Below are 23,768 nucleotides of genomic sequence, written 5' to 3'. Positions count from 1 at the left end.
GTGACTGAAACATGTCAGCATTTCAAAAGGCCCCACAGTTACGCCTCTTGCAGCCCTGATTTGACCTCTGTCCCTGTATCCCTGTAAGTGCCAGCTTTGTGAGTTATTGCTGCCACATTCTGTCTTCCTCACGTTCCCCCGAATGCCCACCCTGGGCAGGATGCTGGTAACTGATCAAGGAGAACTGATTCCCCTTCATTTGCCAGTGGGGATGTTAGCCTGGCAGCTCTGGAACCGCAGATAAGCAGCAAACAGCCCCTAGTGCACTGCTGGACTCTTCTGCTGAAGGAGATAGTCGTCCTGTGCCTCAGGGCTGCCGGGGCCTGTTGCGGGTCCCGGATCAAGGAGGTGGGTAACTCCCCGTGCATTTTGTGTTCAGGATCTTGTCTCCTGCTTGGGGGGCCCCATCCTCAGCGGCGTGTGCCGCCACCTGGCTGCTGACTTTCGACACTGCCGAGGGGGCCTGCCGGACCTGGTGGTGTGGAACTCTCAGAGCCGTCACGTCAAGGTCAGTTGGGTGAGAATGGAGTCATGTTTGTAACTGTATTGGCAGTGGGGTCAGAGGCCACACTCTTGAATCCCTAGAGCCACTGGGCTGGGTGCTGGGGCTCCCAGGGGCCTCCCCATGGCCTTGCACCGGGAGGCGCTGGTTTCATGGGAACAGGTGACAGACAGGAGCCAGTGTGTAAGCAAGACAGAAGGCACGGTCGCCTGTGACTTCACTGTGCAAGTGACTGTCCATCTCTTGCCAGAATAAGTCACCAGTCCAGGCCACACTCAGAGGGAGGAGCACGCAGAGAAGGGGCTTAGGGGTGTTCAGACTGCCTGAGAGTGAGCGCCTCGGCTGTGGCCTTGGGCGCCCCACTGGCCCCACCCAGTGCCCAGCCATGGCGCTCACTGGTTGGCGGTTATTGAGGCTTGAGACGTAAAATGCACGCACGCATGCACGCGCATACACACACGTACACTGAAAACAAGCCCCTTTACTGGTTCTATTTCATCACAATCTATGGCTTCTCTTTTCATTTTTTTAAAAGTGTCTTTTGAAGAGCAGAAATTTTAAATTTTGACAAAGTTCACCTTCTGTAACTTATGTGTTGTTTAAAGAATTATGTTTTTGGTATCACATACCGGAAGTACTTACCCAGGCAACTTAGTGACTTAGTCTCAAAGTAAAAAATAAAAAAAGAACTGGGGATGTAGCTCAGTGCAGAGGTCCTGGGTTCAATCCCTAGTACTGCAAAACAACAACAAAACAACAAAAACAAATGGCAACTTGCCTGATCTCAAGTCATAAAGAGTTCCTGATTTATTCTAGAAGTTGTATGGTTTTAGATTTTACATTTAGTACTCGTGCTAAATTTAGGGTACTTTTTGTATAGTGTGTGGATTGAAATGAACTATTTTTGCTGTGAAAATCCAGCTCTAGCACATGTCGAAAGACTATGCTTTCTCCACCAATTGCCTTTGCATGTTTGTCAAAAAATCTATAATTTGTGGGCCGGGATTTAGCTCTGTGGCAACGTGCCTACCTTGTAAGCACAAGGTCCTGAGTTTGATCCCCTGTACTGCAAAAAAAAAAAAAAAAAAAAAAAAAAAAAATCTATAATTTGTATGAATTCTCTTCTTTTCCATTGACTTGTTTGTATACTGACTGATTCTAGGAGCTTTTTACCTTTTCTTTTTTGTATTTCATTGGATTTTCTACATTGGCAGTCAGATTCTCTGCTAAGGAAGAGTGTGTTCATCTTGTCCAGTCTTGACACATTTCTTTTCTTTGTGAGCACTAGCTAGAACTTCCAGTAGAGTATACACTACATGGTAGGACTGGGCATCCTTGCCTGTTCTGATGTTAGGGGAAAGCTCTTCTTAGTCTCGTTATTGAGTATCATGTTAGATGCAGGTGATTCATAGGTACCTTTTGTCAGATTAAGGAATTTCCCTTTATTTCCAAGTTTTCTGAATTTTACCTCGAGCTTTTTTTTTTTTTTGGTACCAGGGATCCAACTCAGGACCTTGTGCTTGCCAGGCAGGCATGTAGCCACTGAACTAAATCCCTGGATCCTTGAGAGTTCTTTGGGGGTTTTTTGTTTTGTTTTTTTGGTACTGGGGATCAAACTTGGGACCTTGCGCTTGTGAGGCAGGTGGCAAAACCACTGAGCTAAATCCCCAGCCCCACCTTGAGAGTTTTAAAAATCATGAATTGATACTGGATTTTTTCAAATGATTTTTTTTTAAAAAAATCTCTTGACATTTTGTCAGTCTATTGACACTGCTGCTGTAACTGCAGACAGGCATTTCCAAGCTGGCCTCAGAACCACCCAGGGAAGTTTAATCCAAATAAAACTAGAAATTGCTGTGCCCAGATCCTGAATTATGAATTCAGAAAGTTTGAGTGAGTTCCTAAGAATATTTTTCCACAGATCCTGGGGTGGTGTGCATGTAGTCAGACCGTGAGCCACTGAGGTGCAGAGCACAGTCACTTGTTTGGATGGATCTGGGTGGCTGCGGATAGTAAAGCCACAGTGGTAGAGCATGTGGACCCTGAAACTGCCCATGTGGCAATGAGTGACGAGGGTCATTTCTCTGGTGTAGGGATGGCCTGAGCCGCTGGCTTTCCCCCAGTCGTGGATGGCCATATGGTCTGGAAGTCCCAGACCTGGAACTTGCCTGTCCCTTTAGCCAGTCACCAGGGCCCAGAGTGAGCCCTGCCCCAGGACTCTGGTAAGGAGCCAAAGAATTTCCCACCTGACCACTCACCTAGGTGAGATCCTTGACTTTTCTTGCTTAATAGAACTCCAGGCCTAAATACTGAATGATCAAATTTTAATTCTTCAGTCCTGCTTCCACATCTCCCTTAATTTGTAGACTGCTTGACCTTTTGCCCCTTCAGGGAACAGCAGGTTGGAATGTTTGTACCCTCCTGCTTTGGACAGCTCAGCAGACCTCGCACATAATCTCTGTGAATACATACAAATCCTTTTACCTTGGCTTCTTTCCTTTTACCCAGGCACAAAGTCCAGCACCACAACCTTGAAAGGATAGCTATCCATCTTTAAAAAGACCACTGAATTTGCATTTTCTTGCTTTGCATTTTTACTAGCTTCCTTGTGGAAAGTGAGCTTTCTCTGGCCATTAAGTGTGACTTTGGGAAATAAGCTTGGTTCTGCTATTTCTTTGAAGAACATTCAGTCATTTCCCTCTGGCACCCAGAATAAAAATTGATTTATTCTATATCCTTAAGTCTTTTCAAAGCTTTGCAACCCCTCTGTTTGGGCCATGTGGCTCATCTTCCAGGTGACCTCACTGCACTGCTGCTTGGCACTGCCTGGAGGGTGGGACCTGGAAAAGGGCTGGCTTTTGAATCCTGTTTTTCTCTAAGAAAAGTGCTGGGGAACTAACCAGGACCTCCCGTGTCCTAGGCAAGTGCTCTACCACTTGATTTCTGAATCTTAAACCTACCTTGCATTTCATACATAAACCTCACTTGATTGTCAGATGTATTTGCCTTTTCATACAGTGTTTTTCTTTTGGGAAAGTTTAAAACTAAAAAAATTTTAATCAACATGTTTCTTCTTGAATTTTTTTATCTGTTTATTCTGGATTGAGCTTTGAGAGTAGTTTATATCTTTTAGAGGAATTTGTTCATTTTAAGCATGTTCTTGAATGTATTGGCATAAAATTGTTCATATTTCTTCCTTATTGTCATTTTAATATCTATTATGCTCTTATTCCTGATATTGGTAATCTCTTTTGTTTTCCATGACCATTCTGGTGGGAGGTTTATCCGTTTTACTGATATTGACGTCATTGCTTTTCTCCATTTTGTTTCCTGTTTCATTGATTTCTGCTCTGCTTTTTATAACCTTTCTTTTGCCTACTTTGGATTTAATCTGTTCTTTTGCTGGTTTCTTAAGGTAGAAGTTGTGGTTGAGACTTTCTTTTCTAACAGAGGTGGTATCAATTCTAGAGCTTGTTACTTCTTTTTACATACCCAGATTTCTCTTATTAGAAGAATTTCCTTTAACTTTTCTTGAAGTAGAGGTCTGTTAGTCACATTTAGGGTTTGTATGTATTTTAAAAGTCTTTATTTGCTTTTGTCTTGAAAGATACTTTCTCATGGCAAAGAATTCAGTGTTGATAGTTCTTTCTTCAGCTCTAAAAATGTTGTTCCACTGTTTCCAGTGATAACTTTTTTTTCCCTCTGGCTTTAAAAAATTCTGCTACTTTCAGGATATTCCCTGCAATGCTGATTATACAGTTTAATTATATTTCTTAGTGTAGTGTTCTTTGTATTTCTGTGCTTGGGGTTCTGAGTTTCTTTGATCTTGGGTTTCTAGTTTTCATTGTATATGGAAAACTTGAGGTCAAATTTTTTTTCTCTCCTTTTTCCTTTGGGGACTCTTAAGTCTCCATCATCTTGCCAAATACTGTATTTAAAAACCATGTTTTCTATACTTCACCTAGGATTGTTTTTATTGCCATCTTCTAGTTCATTACTGTGCACTGATCAAAACACAGTTATTGCCTTTCTGGAGCTGATATATAATAATTTTCTCATGATTAGTGCCATGAAAGAAATGCATAGAAAGATGCTCCTTAGAGATATGGTGGACCTCTCTGAGATGAGTTTATGCACAGCCTTAAGAGATAAATGAGGCATGTGAAGAATGGAAAGTCCTGGGCAGAGGTAACAGCATATGAGGGCCCTTGGGTAGGAATAAAATGGTCTGGAGAGGCCTTTGGAGTAATTGGCAGGTGCTTGATCCTATTCCTGTAGGGCATAAGTTTAGATTTAATTATAGATGTCAGAAAGTAATCGCAGGGTTTTAAGCAGTAGTAACAATCCAGTGCATACTTTCAGTTCTTTGGTTGCTAAACTATGAATCAATTCACTAATTCTGTGTAAAACTGACTGGTTTCCAGACTAGGAAAATTTCTTGACTGCATATATGTTTAACATATGAATACAGTGGTGCAGTAGACCATTTAAGTGACTATCAGTGAAAATGACTGTAGCTTGAGTGACTATTCACTTTAAGTAAGATACTAATAATTTTTAAAATTTGTCTTCCAGCTGGTGGAAGTGAAAGGCCCCAATGATCGTCTTTCACATAAGCAAATGATCTGGCTGGCTGAACTGCAGAAGCTGGGGGCTGAAGTAGAAGTCTGCCATGTGGTTGCAGTTGGGGCTAAGAGCAAGGGCCTCAGCTAAAAGCTATGGAATTGAGTATCTGGTCGTATGTTGATAGATGAGTTTTAAAAGCAGAAGGCAGTATTAGATTGTATTTTTGATTTTGTTATTGTCAGTAATAAACCTTGTAGCTTAATGATTCATCACTGCATAGTGTCTGTGTTTCACAAAACTTGGTATCTGCTTGAATACAGTGTATAATAAACTTTAAAAAAATAAAACCTTGGTGGTCATTTTAGGAGCTGGATGCATCTGTGCCATTACATTAGATATGGAAAAGGTTGGGAAAAAAAGTGGGGAAAATCAAGATCATTCACAGCTTTAGATCTTTTATTACAAAAGTAGTATAAATAACATTTCTAATAAGTATTTTGGAGATAAAACCTTTTTTTTTTTCTGTTCTGAGGACAAATTCAGGACCTTGTATGTGCTTAACTAGCAGTCTACCACTGAGCTACAGACCCATCACGAGACAGAGATTCTCAAATTTAGATATTTCTGCACTGGTTTACACACACAGTCACTAAATACTCTTGTGATTTTCCAAGAAGGGCAGAAAGAGCAGAAATTCTGATTTCTTCGGAATTAAAAACCAAATTCTTATGAAGGTGCTTAACTTCTTAGAACATCTGCAAGCGCTTACTCTCACCAGTTGGGGTAGATCACCAAAGGCATGGGCAGTCTGCGAAATCAGTTGTCCCTTCACAGCCTTCTCCTCAGAAGCATCCCTAATAATGAGCTTCGGGGTAATTTTTATACCAGTGGCATAATCAAAGCAGGACCACCCGCCACCGTGGTCAGAAGGGTCTCGGGTGGGGGAGGGCCATGGTATGATTTATCCGGATGGAGGCTCAGGACTTAGGGTTGCAGGGTCCATGGACTGAGACCTTGGAGGCAGTTACACCTCAGTTTTTGTATTTATCACTACCCGATTTTAGAGGGCAAGCAAAAAGACCGCACGTTTGACACTCAAATATGGGTGAAAGATGCCTTTGAGTTTTCAACCACTGTGCTCTTACAATTTCATACTGATAAATGTACCACAAACAGTTTCTGTGGAAATTTTATTTAGCAGTCAAAATTTCCTTCACATTCATTCCGCTGAACAACAAGACCTCTCATCTCCTGCTCATTTTACTTCAAGTCATCAGTTTTAGGCACAAAGGTTTTACTTTTCTCTCAAAATCAAGTTCTGCTTGAGGTTACTGCTATAGCATGCAAACTCTGTCAAACAGTTTTGACCTCCTGTTAGTACGAATTAATATCCTTTTCTTAAATAAAGTTAGACACTTGGTTTTCCAGTTGATTCCCATCGTAAGCGGTAAGACACTACAGCTTTACGTTCAATGCTGTCTGGGCTTTGCCTGGACCTCAGCACAGGCGTCTGTCCACGAGCCTGCGGGAAAGTGGGTGTTGAGCTCCTTGGGTTTCTGCAGCAGCCACACTGACACTTCACGTCACCACATCTCTGCTCGCAGGAGAAGCAAGCAGCTTCACAGTGGCCCGGACAAGGCTGTTAGAGTTGTTTTTCATATTATGTACGATAAACTGTGGCACAATAATCATTATGTAACAGGTATTCAACAAAAAATCTATATTTCACTACATTTATCATACAAAAATATGCAACTTTCTATTTTAAGACAGTATTATTAATAGTACCTAACCTTTTTTAAACTTGTAAATTCAGAAAAAGTTATAAAAAAGGGACTGAAATAGAGGGAAGAAAATTAGAGAAATGGTGAACCCAAAAACTAAATTTAGAAACATTTGTGATAATAAAAAAGCAGCTTAATGATAAAAGGAGAATTACACTTTCAATGGCAGGAAATGCTGTGTTTTAAGGCCAATCAAGGCTGGTTTCCAATCAAGGCCTATAAAAACTTTAGTGAGAGGGCTGGGGATTTAGCTCAGTGGTTCCATTGCCTGCCTCGCAAGCACAAGGTCCCGAGTTTGATCCCCAGTACCAAAAAAAACTTTAGTGAAATAAAGCTATTTTTATGAACTGAAGATAGCCCTTATTTTCTAGGCAACGAGCTGGCAAAATCATTGTGTTTATCCACAGGATGAATTTCCTAAGACACTGTATAAGAACTTCTGTTTAATCCAGAGACATTATCAAACAACTTTAAAAAGGCAAATAATTCTCAGCTCACTTAAAGGCAAAATACGCTATCTTGAAAAAATGTTTTAGAAAAGGAAATGAGACATTACAGAAAATTTCGGGCTCTTAAGATGGCAGTTTAAGAAACTTAACAGTGAAATAATTGGATGTGTGTGCACTTGGAGAGGGATGGCATGAAATATGAGTCACTGCACAGGGAGCTTAGCTTTCACCTTACAAAGTTGGCCAGCTTCTGGTCAGTTTGAAAACAAGGGTATTTCAGACCAGGAGTACACCCGTGTGAGCTTCTGTCTCTTCTTAATATTGCTGTCGAAGTCAGGAAAGGGTGTGGAGAGGAGCACTTCTCTCCTTATCAAAGCGGCAGTGTTTTGAGGTAAGTCCATGTTCCCCATTCCTAAGGATTGAGAGCTTTGAGACAAGAGGGGCTTCTGGCCAGGGCTCTGACTTGTGCCCTCACTGGTAACCTTGAAGGGGAAGTGCCCACAGCAGTTCAGCAGGCTGGAAACGGTGATGGGAACCAGAGGCCTCCGAGCAGCCCTGAGGTCTGAGGGCTGCGCCTTGTCACCTGAAAGCCTGCAGAGCCTCTTGGATCAGCACCCCACCAGCTACTGTGTCCTTGGTGATGCTCACAGTGACAGAAACGTGGCTTTGAAGACTCCTGGCTATAAGTATGAAGCTTGGAATGAAAATCCTAAATCCAATATGCTGAGTATAATTTTAAAAAGTGAAATTATATTTTTCTGTTACTCAGTATCTAAATGTCAAAGGCACTTCTAAGATTAATTATATCGTCTACAACGAATGCTTTAAAGTTACAGTGCATGTCATTTTAAAGTTAGTCCCGTGGAGTTAAAAGCAAACTCGTGATTTCAAACCACAGTCATCTACGGTCTCACACAAGGTGATCTAAAATGCTCTTCTTCCTGCTCTTTCCTTTTGATTGCTATTCTGACCAGGCACTGGGTAACCTTTAATAGGTGGTAGGAAAAATGGACAGAGACAGAAGAAATGTAGAAAACCTGATTAGTTTGATCACAGTCATAAGAATAAGGGGAACGTTTGCCATCACCTAAAATGAGCCAGAACTGTAAAGACAGGAATAGGACATAAAAACCAAAATTACACTTTTCTTAAATTACCTGCGAAGGTAGTATGATTCAATAGGTTTTAAATATTAGTGCAAATTTCAACTATTATTCTTATATATAAAATTATTAAGTTTTAAATGCCTCGGTTAGCAATTTCAATTCAGAGGGAAGTTACAGCTTCCTTTAACATGTTCCGAAAATACTACATTTTAGTCTTCATTTGCTAATGTCTCAGTAGATATCCATATTTTGGCCCCGCTTAAAAATTTGCTTAATGGTGTTCCTAAAATGCTTCGCCTGCATAGGTTGCCGACAGGAGAAAATGGAAATGAAGAGGAGAGGAACTCAGGTGTCCCTGAGGTGCTGTGTGGGCCTTGGGCTCTGAAGTACATCCTGCTCTGGTCCAGCTCTGCATAGCAGGCTTCCAGGGGGCTGCTGCGCTGCTGCCGCAGCATTCTGCTGAGCGTGTCCACCTCATCCACCAGCAGGGAGAGCTTGTGGAAGGCAGTGATGGAGCCCCCAAGGTGGATCTGAGCCTCAGGGACCCAGCGGAAGTAGCACAGTTTCCACAACTTTATGTGTGCTCCTGAGAGACAAGGCAGAATCACACCGTGGAGGTCAGCTGGTTTGGAAAACCACTCTCTGAAATACTGTTCCATATCACTGTTGTGACTGTCAGTGTGCTGAAGTGGGTCTGGCTTGCGTTTTAATATTAGTGAATTTCTCCTCGGGAGCAGTTCTTGGTCACCGATGACCCCATTCTTTAAGGAAGATGGCATTCCCCTCAGTGTAGAACTGTAGCTCTTCTGCACAGAAGAGAGATCACAGCATTATCCTTCCGGAGTCTCTTTTTGACAAAAGATTAAAAGTGCAATAGAAAATATAAATACAGTATTTATGGAAAATGAAATTTCAGCCTCAGCAAACATTTTTGTTCCTTCCCTTGGAGTGCTTATTCTAATCCTCCTCCCCTGGAGTCGCTGTTTTTCAGAGTTGATTCTCCTGAGGCATGGCAAGTAAGTATATCTTATCTATTAGTTAGCTCAAATGGATATTTATAAACTTCTGGATTAGGGAAAAAACCCTAAACCTGGCTGATTCTGTTAAGAAGAATGGCCGGACTAGATGAGTTTGAGAGAACAGGGCTCCAGGCCCACAGCCTTGAGCTGGCAACAGATCTGAACAGGCTTGACAGGACTCACGCACCAAAAGTCACAAGGTAGTCACATCAGTTAAAGAAGGAATAATCCCTCAAAATGCTGGATTAACAGTGCTACTGTAGGGTGTGGCTTTATTTTTAATATTTTTTGTCCTTATGTGTGTGCTTGCGTGTGAGCCAACATAAGGTTTGTACTGTTAGTGCACTGTTGTGATTTACCTTTGTCCGCTTAAAAGACTTCACAGAGCCATTCTGCACACAGGGCATGCTCTTTCCAACGTAGAAGGGGTTGTGAAAAAGGGTGCGGTCTTTTGCCGTGAACTGAAGAGACCAGTCCCACACTGAGGGGAATTTTAAGCCCTTTTCGTCACCCAACTGGATATTTTTACTTATAGCAAATTCCTGCAAAATAAAATATTTGCACATGTGTAAAAAGATGCACAGCTAGAGACTTTCTCCTGTGGGCTCCTTCCTTTTGATGAGCTTTTCATCACCATGCAGGTGAAACCTTCTGAGCAAGGGTACTCAAAACCCACTAGGGCAGAATTATCTCTCCTGGAGCCAGGAGTGTGTCAATGCTCGAGCCCAGAGGTTCGCTGGATGCCCTGTGAGCAGGCATGCGGTGGGCTCTGCAGCCAGTTCTCTGCCTCTGGACCAAGGAAGCTGTATCCTCTAGACAGGGAAGGTGTCACTGGGAGGAAAGCTTCACTAATGTCATGCTGTACAGTCTCAGGATGTACTGAAGCCCCACTCTGGATTCCCACACAGCAGATCAAGGCAACAACCCAAGGCCTCACTATGAGGATGACACAGTGCTCCTCCAGGAGGCAGCTCTGGGACCAATTCAGACGCAGCAGTCACCTTTAGTGATGTGCAGAAAGGACTCTCTTAGCAGTGACAAAAGCAGACCATATCAAATTTATACAGAATGTTTCCCTAAAGGAAATGTCCCCAAGTAGTCTCTGGATGGTACCAAATGATCGCCCTTGTTTTCTATTCTGTATCTTTTAGTCTTTTCCAAATTTTCCTCAAAAAGCCAAGAATTTCTTTGAAAATGAGAGAGAAAAGAAGCAAAGAATAAATGTTACTAAGAAAAAAAAATAAAACAGTCAGGAGGCACTGGTTGTGTCACAGCCAGGGGTGTGCCTCCCACAACGACGGATGGGAATCATCGAGAAATAGGTAAGCCATGGAACAGGAGAGGCTATTTTGAAAGTTTTACAAAACTTTCATTTCAAGTTAAGAAAAATTCATTAAGCACCAAATATACTTAACTTTTTTCTTAGTTGGGAGTTCATCAAAGATGAATGAAAATAACTGATCTTTAAAGGACTAACATCTAAAATCTAGTAAAACATAAACCTCAACCCGTTTAATGTTCCTTAGCAAAGTATATAAAAATCTGCCACCAGGCTGGGGATTTAGCCCAGTGGTTCCACTGCCTGCCTCGCAAGCACAAGGTCCTGAGTTTGATCGCTGGAAACAAAACAAACAAACAAACAAAAAAGATGGCAGGCATCTCATCTTCGACAAAGGAGCCAAACACCCTCACTGGAGGAAAGATAGCCTCTTTAATAAATGGTGCTGGAAAAATTGGGCTTCAACTTGCCAAAGATTAAAACTAGACCTGTATCTCTCACCATGCACTAATCTAAAATCAAAATGGATTAAAGATCTAAATATTAAAATAGAAACTCTGAACCAGTTGGAACAGAGGTTAGGTAGAACCCTCGAAGACATCGGTATAGGAAAAGATTTTATGAACAAAACCTCAGTTGGCCGTTAACTAGCACAAACAATCAACAAATGGGACCTCTTCTTATTAAAAAGCTTCTGCACAGCAAGAGAAACCACCAGCAGTGTGAAGAGACAATCCACAATGTGGGAAAAAATCTTCACCTGCTCTTCCTCAGACAAAGGTCTATTATCTCGAATCTATAAAGAACTTAAAAAGATCAGACCTCCCAAATTTAAAGACCCAATCCAAAAATGGGCATCTGAAATGAACAGACATTTCTCACACAAAGAAGTAGAAATAGCAAATAAATACATGAAAAAATGTTCAACGTCACTGGTCATTCGAGAGATGCAAATGAAAACAACGTTGAGATTCCACTTCACTCCAGAAAGAATGGCTGCTATCATGAAATCAACCAATAACACAAGCTGGCGGGGCTGTGGGAAAAGAGGAACCCTGCTCCACTGCTGGTGGGAGTGTAGACTGGTGCAAGCACTGTGGAAATCAGTATGGAGATACCTCAAAGAACTAGGACTGGAAATCCCATTTGACCCCGCTATTCCACTGCTGGGGATCTTCCCCAAAGAATTAAAAGAATCATACCACAGTGATATATGTGCACCCATGTTCATAGCAGCGCAGTTTGTAATGGCTAAAACTTGGAAACAGCCCAAATGCCCATTAACTGGAGACTGGATAAAGAAAATGTTTTTTTATAAAATGGAGTACTACTCAGCTATAAAAAATGAGAAATTAGAGACATTTATAGCTAAGTGGATGCACATTGAGGCGATACTCTTAAGTGAAATAAATAGGACACAGATGTGTAAATGCTGAATAGTTTCTCTGGTGTGAGAAACCGAAAGTGTAAATAAGGACTAAATGTATAACAGGTAATGTGAAATAGGAAGAAAAGGGGCAAAGGGGAAGGAAGTGGGAGGGCTAGGGGAAAGGATAGAAGGGAATGGGATTAATGTGAGAAAATGGAAAAATAGGAACAAAATTTTTGTAAATAGGGAGGAATGGAGGAGTTGAAGGGAGGGCTGGGGAAGGGTGAAAAATAAGAACCAAGAGAGACTATGCAAAGGTGCAAATTTCCAATGATGAATGTCATTATATTGTATACCTAAAATGTACCAATTATTAGAATGAATAATCGATAATGTAAAATAGGAATAAAAGGTCCAAAGGGGTAGGGGTAGTGGGAGGCACAGGGGAAAGGAAAGAAGGGAAAGGAAAAAATGCTGAGAAATGGAAAAAATGGAAATAAAGTCTTTGTAAATAGGGAAGGGTGGAGGGGGTGAAGGGAGGGTTAGGAATGGGGAAAAAATAAGAACCAAGATGCATTACGTAAAGGTACAATTCCCAATGAGAAATGTAATTGTGTTGTATACCTACAATGTACCAATAAAAGAATTTAATACAAAAAAAAAAAAAAAGATGGCAGGGTTTTTTGTTGTTGTTTTTTGGTACTGGGGATTGAACTCGGGACCTTGCGCTTGCGAAGCAGGTGGTGGAACCACTGAGCTAAATCCCCGGCTCTACCTGTCACCTTTTAAAAAATGTAAAACTAAAAACATTTATCTCCAAGGAACATCAAATCTTCCACAAACAGTAACACTAACATCTGACTACTAACATCTAAGGCAGCCTCAGCATGGAGAACAAAAGAACTCCCTTTGGTTTACAGCATGTGTGTACGCAGAGGGGACAGTGGGCAGGCCAGTCCCTACTGGAGAGGACATTAAGGTGGGATTCACGTTAGTATCTGTCAAATAGTGTCTGAAGTAGACAGATACAGCTCTAGTGCACGAGATGGAAAGCAAATGTAGTACTTTTGAATATCTGTTATCTTTTATTCCTGAACAGAAATCTATTTGGCAGCATCTCTCAGCACATCCAGAACCCAGCCAAGAAGCAAAAGTGAGTGTGGGTGTCTCTGGGAGCCATAAAGGTCTCTGCTCAGGTGTCCACCCAGAGCACTACCATGTCATCAGGACCCAAAGCTGATGTCTCTCTCAACAGACACTTTGGTCAAATGAGGCTGTGGCTTCTTAGTCTTTTCTTCCTTCTGCAGGCTCAGAGAGTGTGTGTGTGTGTGTGTGTGTGTGTGTGTGTGTGCACATGGAGCAGTGCAGGAAGAGCCTGGAGAGAGGCGAAGGAGACAAGCACAGCCCAGGAAAAGAGCCCACAGGAAAGAGAGGTACAGCAATGATGACAGTGCAAAAAAATGAAGATGAGTAACTGGAAACCTTGCATTTTAGGAACAAATACATCATCTAGACCTTCAGAGTCTGGGCCTATCACTGGTCTCCTGCAGTTTGAAAGAGATGAACGCTTTAGAGAAGTTTAAAATGTACTTCACAACAATTTCCTTACCCAACTATTCAGTCTAAAAGCTGTCTGAGAGAGCTGAGTTTCCCTGAGCCCTGGCCTCCCAAAGCAGCAATGCCGAGTATTTCTCCAGCCTCCTGTGTTCTGGAACCAGCTCCCATGCTCCCTTGCTGACCCCATTTCTGCCTCTACACTCAAACTCCAGAATGGGTGCTTTTCTTTGGGACACTCCTCATTCATGAAATTTTTCCTACTACAATAGCCTGAATAGTGCATTTTGTCTCTCACGCCTACATTTCAGAGTAATTTACATTTGTGATAATTTTCAGACTGCATCACAATTCACAAGATAGTTCCATCTTGCACAATGAGACCAGAGGCTTCACTTAGAGAGATGTGGAACCTAGGCTCACAGGCTGACTTCGGAGAGGGCAGTAGCCCACCGTGTTTCTGGGCCGGGGCCAGAATTCAGGATCCCTTCTTGGACCCAATCACACAACCTCGGCCAGGCCTTCACGCCAAGGCTGAAGACCACAGAGCTCCCTGTGCTGATGGCCCTGGTCTCAGTGTCCCTCAAGCCCTGCACGAGCTGCCCTTTAGTTTCTCTCCATGGTCTCGGCAGCATTTCTAGGCTCCTCCCGTTGCTCATCCACACACAGGTGAAAGAACTTACACAAGAGACGGAGAGGATGTGGTAAGCGAGCACCTGCAGAGAATCTCAGCCTAGCGCGGGGTCGACCGCCACCTCTGAACTTCCTGCTCTACAACTCTTGAAGAAAAATAATCTTGCTTTGTACAAATTTTATTGAGCTGGGAAACAAATGTCCTCAAATAGGGTCATTTTTATTAAACAATAAGACAAATGTGAAAATATAAATATACAAGCATGCCATTTAAGTGGTTAAAATAATTTATACCCTTAAACTTATAATTTATGGAGAAAAACATGTAAAATGTTCATAAAAATGAAAAAGACATTTTTTGTTGTTAAAACTGATTCAGAAATTATTCTTGAAATGGTAACAAAATTACATATTTTAAATATGCAGTTAGTTGTACTTCAATTGTTTAAATGAATAAATAAATAAATAAATAAAAGCAGCCACAGCCACTTACTGTGCTTTGTTTCACCCGCTGGTGAGGAGAGTTGAACAGGAAGGTGCCGAACAATGAGATCCGAGTACTGTCATACAGCACTGTTAAGTAGGTCTCGGAGAACTCAAAGGCTGCTGGGTATTGTTCTAACAGCTGCCACGTAGCATCCAAGAAGAGCAAAAATAAGGGAGACTGGCAAATACAGAGAGACAGTGGGCTCGCTGGACTCAAGTTGAATAGATTGAACATACCTTAAATATCATATAACACCTCTTACTTGCAAAGCCACAACACAAGCAGGTTGTTGCTGTATGAATGGAGAAAAGCAACATATGTGTTTTTATTCCTGGAAATAGTTCTGCAGAACATAAAACAACCCAATTCTATAATTAACTTCTGGTTGACCCTGTAGGCTCAGCATCCAGAAAATGTTTTTAAGCTTCAGAAAATGGTGTGGCATCAGCCTCTAGGCCACTGGTGTATCCTCCAGTAACTGCAGACAGCTTTTTCAGGTGTGCTACACAAGACAAATGGTAGTGGGAAACACTCCTGTGAAAACTGACCAGGCTGCCTGGCGGTAAGATGCAGCAGAGTCTTTCATGGCTGAACAACGGATCCAAAGCAGGAACCAGTACAGCTGTTGCAAAAACAGCCCTCTCAAACTCTGTTCTGAACCCATGTGTCTCAGTTTTAAGGGATATTTAAAATATTCCAAAAGAGTTACTTCAAAACATCTCAGGTGCTTATCTGCTTTGCATAAGAATTAATGCAGAATTCTTCAGGTAGCTTCTAACTCAGGCAAATCGAATAGGTAACTTTTTAAAACTTTTACCTATATAGTTGTGACAATCTTTGTAAGTACAACAATTTGGATTCTAATACATCAGCCTTAGACTAAGGAAGCTAAGATGCAATAAATGCATTATTTTTTAAAAGTCCCCTTGTCTCTTTATATGACACAAATTTCATCTTATGTACACTTGAAGACTGCTAATAAGGCATTAAGACACGTTACCTCTTTCTCTGATTTCTTTAAATGGTTGCATCTGTCTAGGAACTGATATCCTGCCATGACCCACTCCTTCTGTATCAGACTCTGAAATCCAGTAATTGTCCTGAAATACGCATCCAGCATCACCTGAACAAGAGAAGCTACAAGACAGCTCAAGTCTCTTCCCTCCTCCTCTGTCAAGAAAACGGAAAGAAAATTATGACAATGAAACATCTTGAAGTTTCGACAATTCAGTATCCTGCACCTAGGCTACCTTCAAGACAGCCCCTGAAAGGAAATTTTACTGGACCCCACCAACTTTTATATATATATATTTAAGACTTTTATGTAAACTAAATTATTGTTTAGTAGGAGATGGCCTTATACATGGATATTTGCCAGATAGTAGCAGCCCATCCCTCACATTTTTTGGAGTTTTTTTTGTTTTTGTTTTTGTTTTATTGTGGTACCAGGGATCAAACTCAGGGCCTTGTGCTTGCGAGGCAGGCACGGGCCACTGAGCTACATCCCCGGCCCTATCCCTCACATTTTTGATAGACCCCATTCTACCACTCTCTTGTCGAGGACCCTAAGTATAATATAATCTTCCTACTGAGGACTCCATGACAATGGCTCAGAGGTGAATGGGGGAGAATGGGCTTCTCTCCATTATTATCTGAAAAAGTGGAAACCTTTCCTTCCTGTCTCTTGAAGCTCTTGTGCTTTTCAATGAGGGCAGAATTGATAACGAAGCTGGAGAAAGAATGAGAAAACGGTGAACTGATATCTTTTATATGATTATAGATGTACAAATCATTAAGAAAATGCTGTATTAATAAAACAAATTACTCCAGAAATCCAAGGATTTATCCCACAAATCACAAATGCAAGGTTTGTTTTGACAAAGTAACCACACCATATTAATAAAGGCCAACAACAACACGACCATCTGTCTCATCAGATACCAAAAAAGCACCTGACAATTCTACATTCATTCCTAAAAATCAGACTTCTTCCTACTCTACCTGCAATCTTTCCACTATGTTCACTAATGTGCAAAATTTGTAGTGTATCTGACAATACTGAGTACAAAGACACAGCTAAAACTGATGTAATTTACTTGAATGTGGACAACCAGACCCCAAGGTTGGCTGGCAGGATAGTCAAAGTGTTTTGAGGAATTATTTTAATTACCTTGTAGCACTACAGATAGATGTTTGCTTTCTAGCATGTACACAACTTCTGCTGAATGTTTAAGGAATGCCCTGAAAAGAGAAAGGGAAAAATACTATTAAAAATAAAATTGTCACCACAAATGCATTTTAAAAGTACTTGAAATTAAGCAAAACTCATCTTTCACTGTATGCATTTGTATTTTCAATCTTTATGAATTTCCTTGGTATTTATGATTTTTCAATAGAGTACATTTTGTGATTTTTGTATCAGGAGGTCAATTCACCAACCCTTTATAAAAAGACAGGGCTTGACTTATGTAACTGTAAAATGATAAAATTACAGAGATGACGATGACTGTGGCTGCGAGGGGATAGCGATGGGGTGCAGAGTGGGCAGCAAGAGAAAGCCCTGTGACATGGCACAGTTCTGTATCTCGACAATGGTACAGGTTCTGATAAAACTGCATGGAACTACACATGTGCTCAGCACATGCACACACAAGGGCATGTATGAACTGATAAAATACATAGAGTGTACCAGTGTCAATTTCCTGGTTTTGATGCTCTATTCTAGTTATGTCAGATGCTGCCACTGAAGGAGGTTGGGTGAAAATTACCTGGCTGAACTATTTTCGTACATTGTGTGAGTCTAGAATTATTCAAAATGTTAAAGAAAAAAAAAGGAAGTTGACAAACCTGACATATTCTAACCACCGAGTATTTTCCAGTGAAGATAGCCATTTCTCTTCAGTTTCTTCAAAAGGCTCTGTAATATAAATGGTAACTATATATACATGTACATATCATACAATTTTAGGCTATTAAGCTTAAATTAACATGATCCCTATAAGCTAAAAGATACAGCATAGTTTCTAATATTTAAAAGTTGGCCTTAAGGAAGAATCATGCACTTCCACATTAATAACACAGAGTAAACAGCTAAGAAGACAGGTTATGCTTCTACAACAGAGCTAAACAAAGCACTCCCCAGTGCTCCTATCTGGTCTCTGGCTCTTTCAGGGAAACCTCACAAAGTCCCACCAACCCTGTTTTCTGAGAGCTCATGATTCTGTCTTCCTGGCCCTTGATTCTGGCTCTCCCACCTAGCATGAAGGGCCACCCAGACCCCACCGCACACCTTCTTCACTGCAAGCCCTGGCCTTCCCTGCTGCCAGTGCCAGCTCTCTGCACACATGGTCCTGGGGGCTGCACACTTAGGAGTGAGAGGACACCAGGGTGAAGAACACAGTCAAGGCATTGTGTTTTTCTAGACACCCTGCCCCTGCCCCTCAGAGCTCTCCTTCCAGCCAGTCGCCTGTTGTTCAAGACCTACTGCAAGACGACCTCTCCTAACTGCCAGGTGGTGCAGGAGCTCTACCTTTATGCCGAAGATGTAAGATGTTTTCATGTGGCACATCACAGCCACCTAAGAGTCTGTTCAAATACATAGATCAAAACTCTGCGGCTGCAGATATAATACAGTTCTGTTTGAGACCCATGTGGTCGCTGATCTCAAAAACACACCCTATGAATTAAAAATCTTAGGTCGCTGTTAGGCAATACTGTTAAGATACTACTATATCTTTCATAATTTGGAGACTTTAACAGGTTCATTTCTTTCTCTCTAAAACAAAAAGCAATTAAAACTTCATTTGCTAGAGGTTCTGACCTTCTCATATGATAAAAGTTGAACAAATATTTCAATGAGTGTCACCTTAAATATACAATTTCAGTATTTTTAAGGAACAGCACTTCTCCTGATGGCTATCATACAATTCTTTATGCCCCTTTCACTATATATATAAATAAAAATGAAATTACCATTAACACATAGTTGCTTAAGCTTTACAAATGCCGCCTGTATTTCTTGAATATTAGGCAAAGTCTTCTCCAAATCCAACTTGTAAACATCATTTCTCTGTGGATGACTTTTAGTTATTGCATTACAAATCCTAACAAAAACAAAACACTTCAGTCACTATTCATTCAACAAACATTTAGTCAGCACTCACTGTAAGCCAAAGCACTATTCTGAGAGCCCAGAACAGAGACCAAGGGGGCACGTTAGAGCTCTGCCTTCATGGAGGTTACACTCTGGAAGGTGTAAAGCAAAGGAGAACACGGTGGGCTGTGGGAAGGATGATTCAATCAAGTCACTGCAGACTACTCCCAGGCAGAATGGGCTCCTCTGGGAAGACAACACTGGAGCTGAAACACAAACAATGGGACTGACACAGGACCTGAGGGAAAGTGTTCTAGACAGAGAGGCAGCTGCTGCAGAGGCCCTGCGATGGAAACAAGTGTGGCTGTAAGAAAATCCTTGAGAAATCCATGGGCTAGAAGACAGGCCCAAGGGGAAAAGGTGTGGGGAATGAAGTCAGACAACAAAGAAAAACTGCCCTATTTATAGGACTGCTAAAAACACAAGGCATTACAATAATTTGTAGTTAAGTAAAATAATTTAAATAGCCACTGGCTATTCAACAGTGTTGTATCCTTCCAATGGCAAAATTCCTGAGTACATAATCAGCACATGCCAGTAAGAACAAAGGCTAGAAAATGACAGAACAGCTAGTTCTCATGTGATTAATGTAACATTTATATTCACCCAATACGATTAAGATAAAATAGGGACTTGTGTGAACTGCAGCCATGTATGTTGGAAAACTGAAAGATCAGGTAAAGGTCACATGGCCGTTACTTGCTTCAGCAAATGCTGCTTTCTTAGTTATGGTGCTGTGGAAAATACCCAAGATCTGCTTGTTCCCATAATGGACTATGATATTTCTAAGGCTCTCTAGACCTATTTTTTCAGATCTGTTCATTTTTTCCTCATTCATTCAACAAGTAGTTTATAAATATGAGGTACTACCTGGGGCAAACCATAGAGCGTCTGCAACAAAGACACAGCAATGTCACGGGGCCGACAGTCTAGAGAGAAAGGCAATAATCACACACTCACACACACACAAACACACACACACATCTAAACAGAAACAAGTGTGAAGAAAAGTTAGAGGGCTCTAGAGAAAGCAGAATTTTGAGTCCTAATCTCACCAGGCAGGCAGGGGGAAGACGTAGTTTAAGGGAACTACAATATGAAGGAGGTATGAGTACCAAGTGGGTGGGGTGGAAGGTGCTCAGGAAGGAGCAGTAAGACAACAGGCCAGGAGGAGGGAAAAGCACTGGAAAATGTCAGGAGAGCGAAAAATCAGAGAATACCCAGGAGGCTGGGGACGAGAAGAAATGAGACACCCATGACACACACACAGGTAAAGTTGGGGTGGAAAAGCGTGGGCTTGTAAGATTTGTGTAAAGTGAAGTGACAGGATCTGATGAGGACTGAGGAAGAGATGGAAAGAGACAAGTGACAAGGCCGACCCTCAGTACTGAGAGCAGGCTGGGCGAGGCCTGGTGGCCACATCCTTGAGTTTGGTTTTAGACATATAAATGTGCTGGTCACTAAAGGCACTACCTCGAGCAAGCGCCTGCAGGAAGGGAACACAGAACAGGTGGAGAAAGTGGCCTTAGACTCTAAGTGACGTCCAGAGGGAAGGGGACAGGGCTGCAGGGATAACAGAGTGCTAGCAAGGAAGGGGGCAGCAGGACAGTGGACAGAAACGGCACTGGGGCCAACACAGCATACGTAAGAGTGACTGTCAGTACACCTGCCGCTGTGAGCATGACTGAGAAAGGCTTCCTACCTCAGTGACATGGGGGTTTCTGAGGACTTTACAGATGCTGCAAATGTGTTTGCGGGGGCTCGAACCTCACACTAAGGTGAAGGGAAAGTCTGGCTTTTCCCAAAGTGCCTCAGATGCTTACCTCTGCACTTTCAGAGTATGTAAAAGGCAATGTTACTATAAGACGGCAGCAGTGTGAGGTCTGCAAGTGCTTTATAAACCAAGTCATAAATTATATTTACTATGACTCAATAGTGTACTTACTATACTCATGGCAAGTGCAGCTGTCTAAAGTGAAACATTTCTTAGTTACCTCTGGTCAATTCTCCTCTGCTGCAGCACGTCCTTGATGAGCGCCATTCGCACGAGAGCACTGCCATTTGAGTGGTTCCAGCACCAGAGCTAGGCAAGAGGCAGAACCCTTACTTAGCTAGTTAGAAACGTGGACATCAGCATCAATGAACACATCCAACAATAATCACTTACTGGCATCCTTCTTCCAACAAAAGAATGAGAAAAGCTCTTCAGATCTTGGTCTGCTAAAGAACTTGGCACTACAAAGTATTCTGGAAGGCTGGAGGGAAAGAGATCAAACTTATGAGGTCTTTGCTCAAGGGAGGCCTAGTATACTCTATAGACACCATATATACTTAAACACATTTATCTCCACTCAGTATGCACCTTACTTGGTAGCTATACTGCCCAGCACTAATGATCCTGGATGTTTCTGTCTATAACAGGTGTGATGTGGTCATTTCTCACAAAATTAAAATTTATAACATGAGGAAAAAAAATCTTTAAATATTTCTCAGAATGACTATTAATCAAACGTACAGTCTCTAGAAAACATATCCAACCTTTGTTCTCTTCACAGGCTGTGGCTAAACATATTCCAGGCAAACAAAACAAAACTGAACCCCATAAATCTACCAAGAAGCTTCAGCTCCCTTATCTCTTCTATCCTTCCCATCCCTTCAAGGCACAGTGAGACTGCAGGACACTGATCCACTCAATGCACCTCAACACATGCTCTTCTCTTCTTTCCTCCATTCAGCCTGGCAGGTGACCAAGGCAGGCTGAGCTAAGCCCAGTCGCACCTTCTTAGCACACACACCTCAGAGCATGCTGGCCATGTATGTCAACCTCAAGGGGAAGCACAAGAGACAAGGTACATGCTCCAGGGCACCACCCCCAGGTCTGTACCCTCAGAAGTTCCTAATACAGAATTAACTGCTAGTAACAGGGGAGTGCCCCCTGCTTTTTTCTTCTTAAAATGCTGATTATCTGCATGAATGAATGAGGACTTCAATGATCTTACAGGATTCTAAAAACTTCACCAGTACTAAATATTAGACAAATGTAAAAACAAATTTCTGGTCACTTTTGAAGGACTTTATGGAACCTGCTCACTATTTTGAAAACTGGTAAGAGTAAATGTAATGATGAATGTTATCATACTGTATACCTAAAATGTACGAATAAACTTAATGAATAATAATTTTTTTAAAAAGTAAATGTAGGCTGGGGATGTAGCTCAGTGGCACAGTACCTGCCTAGTAAGTACGAGGTCCTGAGTTTGATTTCTGGTACCAAAAAAATAGAAAAATAAAAACTAAATGTAAAGATTTATACTGTCTTTCTTATATAAACTATATTTCAGGGTAACAAAGATCTAGAGAGAGAAGAACTTGATAGAAAAAATGACAGAATATGACAATAAAAATCCTTAATAAAATAACACTTCTGGTCAATTATCCTCACTCCCAGTGAAAACTATTTTTGGCTCCTGAAACCATGATATAAAAAGTGAAATTTGGCCAGGGATTTAGCTCAGTGGCACTGCACCTGCCTCGCAAGCCCAAGGTCCTGAGTTTGATCCTTGGTACCAAAACAAAGAAAAAAAAAGTGAAATTTGTACTGAATGGATTAGGGTGACAGCCCCAAGCCTACTGGTCAGTCAGCACCGTAATAAGAATGAGAGACAGACAGACAGAGACAGAGACAGAGACAGACACACTGACAAACCAAATGAGTCAACCTAGAAGCAAGAGGTGAGAGTGGAGGGGAAGAGACATAGAAAGTGAGCCAGCTGGAAACTAATGCAATACACCAGGAGGCACAGGCATCACCACCTAAGGAAACATTCTTGCCAAAAACAGTGAACCTGGATTCATTTATGCCTCCAGAGTTAACTAAAATTTACAGGAAATACAGGAGGCAGAAGAACACGTTAGAGGATATTGCAGGGATAAAACCAGCAACACCGAGAATGTGGAAAAGTCTATAGAACAAATGACCTGGTTCTGTCTGCAAATAAATGCTAAGTATACGAAGGTGGGAAGAGATCACTGTAGATTAAGAGGCCTAAGGCGACATATGAAGCAAATTCAACATAAAATTTTTCAGGATCTTGATCACAAAAAACTAATTTTAAGAGTGTTACAAGATAAAATGTAAATGAACACTGATTAGATTCCTGATAATAGTAAGGAATTACTGTCAACTTCTTTCAATGGATATTGATATTGTAATTATATTTTTTTAAAACATCCATTAAAGCATCATCACAAATTTTATTAACCCTAACGGGACAGTTATCATCAGTGGCAGCCTTCAGAGAGCAGTCACGTCCTCATAAATATAACATTGTTAAAACTGGACTCACCAAGTGGATATCATGTATCCCTCATTAATAGAACAAACTCTCCACCCGGAAGCACCTGTCCTCTTGATTTCTCTGTCCCAATCTGAGTAAGTTTCAAATAGTGGAGTTTTCTGGCTGGTGGTGCCGCTGCCAGCTCCAATCCCTCCTCTTCCTCCACCTTCTGAGGATACCCCATTAATTTTGTTGGCTGTAGGAAAGGCAATACAGTTAACTTAGGGGTGGAGTCACATTTTAGTCAGCGTTAGCTCTGCCCTTTCTGTACCTTCAGTCACACATACTCTGATGTGGCAGCTCCTCCCTGCTTCATCTTTCAAGTCTCTCCAAGAATCTCCTTACCCTTTCCATTTAAAAATAACTCATCTAGTCTTGTCCTTACCTTTGATTTCCCTGCCCTTTTACAGGCTCTATCTCATCTGCTTTCAAACATAAATAAGCAAATCAACCTTTTTTAGAAGTGCGTTTGAGTGGGCTGGGGATTTAGCTCAGTGGTGCCATGCCTGCCTCACAAGCCAAGGTCCTGA

At 41.6% G+C, this 23,768-nt stretch overlaps 2 protein-coding genes and 1 pseudogene across 11 annotated transcripts in view; 1 reads left to right on the top strand and 2 right to left on the bottom strand.

The window, feature by feature from the left end:
* The window catches only part of Fan1 (FANCD2 and FANCI associated nuclease 1), a 31,454-nt gene extending 26,039 nt beyond the window's left edge, over window positions 1-5,415 (top strand). For all 7 annotated transcript variants that reach the window (XM_004852652.3, XM_021264733.2, XM_004852653.4 and 4 more), the window contains 2 exons: window positions 380-508; window positions 5,078-5,415. In XM_004852652.3, the coding sequence (XP_004852709.1) occupies window positions 380-508; window positions 5,078-5,215 (267 nt within the window). In that variant the 3' untranslated portion in view covers window positions 5,216-5,415. The remainder of the gene's footprint in view (window positions 1-379; window positions 509-5,077) is intronic.
* On the bottom strand, window positions 1,570-3,811 carry LOC110350762 (protein HTATIP2 pseudogene; annotated as a pseudogene).
* Window positions 5,416-6,244: 829 nt separating the features above from the next.
* Window positions 6,245-23,768, bottom strand: part of Mtmr10 (myotubularin related protein 10) — a 42,086-nt gene continuing 24,562 nt past the window's right edge. For all 4 annotated transcript variants that reach the window (XM_004852649.4, XM_087188274.1, XM_087188276.1 and 1 more), the window contains 10 exons: window positions 23,248-23,434; window positions 21,069-21,156; window positions 20,896-20,984; window positions 18,721-18,851; window positions 17,596-17,665; window positions 16,919-16,989; window positions 15,749-15,918; window positions 14,755-14,925; window positions 9,786-9,968; window positions 6,245-9,213 (listed from right to left, as the gene is read on the bottom strand). In XM_004852649.4, the coding sequence (XP_004852706.2) occupies window positions 8,617-9,213; window positions 9,786-9,968; window positions 14,755-14,925; window positions 15,749-15,918; window positions 16,919-16,989; window positions 17,596-17,665; window positions 18,721-18,851; window positions 20,896-20,984; window positions 21,069-21,156; window positions 23,248-23,434 (1,757 nt within the window). In that variant the 3' untranslated portion in view covers window positions 6,245-8,616. The remainder of the gene's footprint in view (window positions 9,214-9,785; window positions 9,969-14,754; window positions 14,926-15,748; window positions 15,919-16,918; window positions 16,990-17,595; window positions 17,666-18,720; window positions 18,852-20,895; window positions 20,985-21,068; window positions 21,157-23,247; window positions 23,435-23,768) is intronic.

This window comes from Heterocephalus glaber, unplaced genomic scaffold (genome assembly GCF_053883595.1).
Source record: "Heterocephalus glaber isolate CG9 unplaced genomic scaffold, H.glaber_assembly_v1.0 deba00001531, whole genome shotgun sequence".
Lineage (NCBI taxonomy): Eukaryota > Metazoa > Chordata > Mammalia > Rodentia > Bathyergidae > Heterocephalus > Heterocephalus glaber.
The sequence above is the reverse complement of the archived record's forward strand: the minus strand, read 5'-3'. Positions and strand labels throughout refer to the sequence as shown.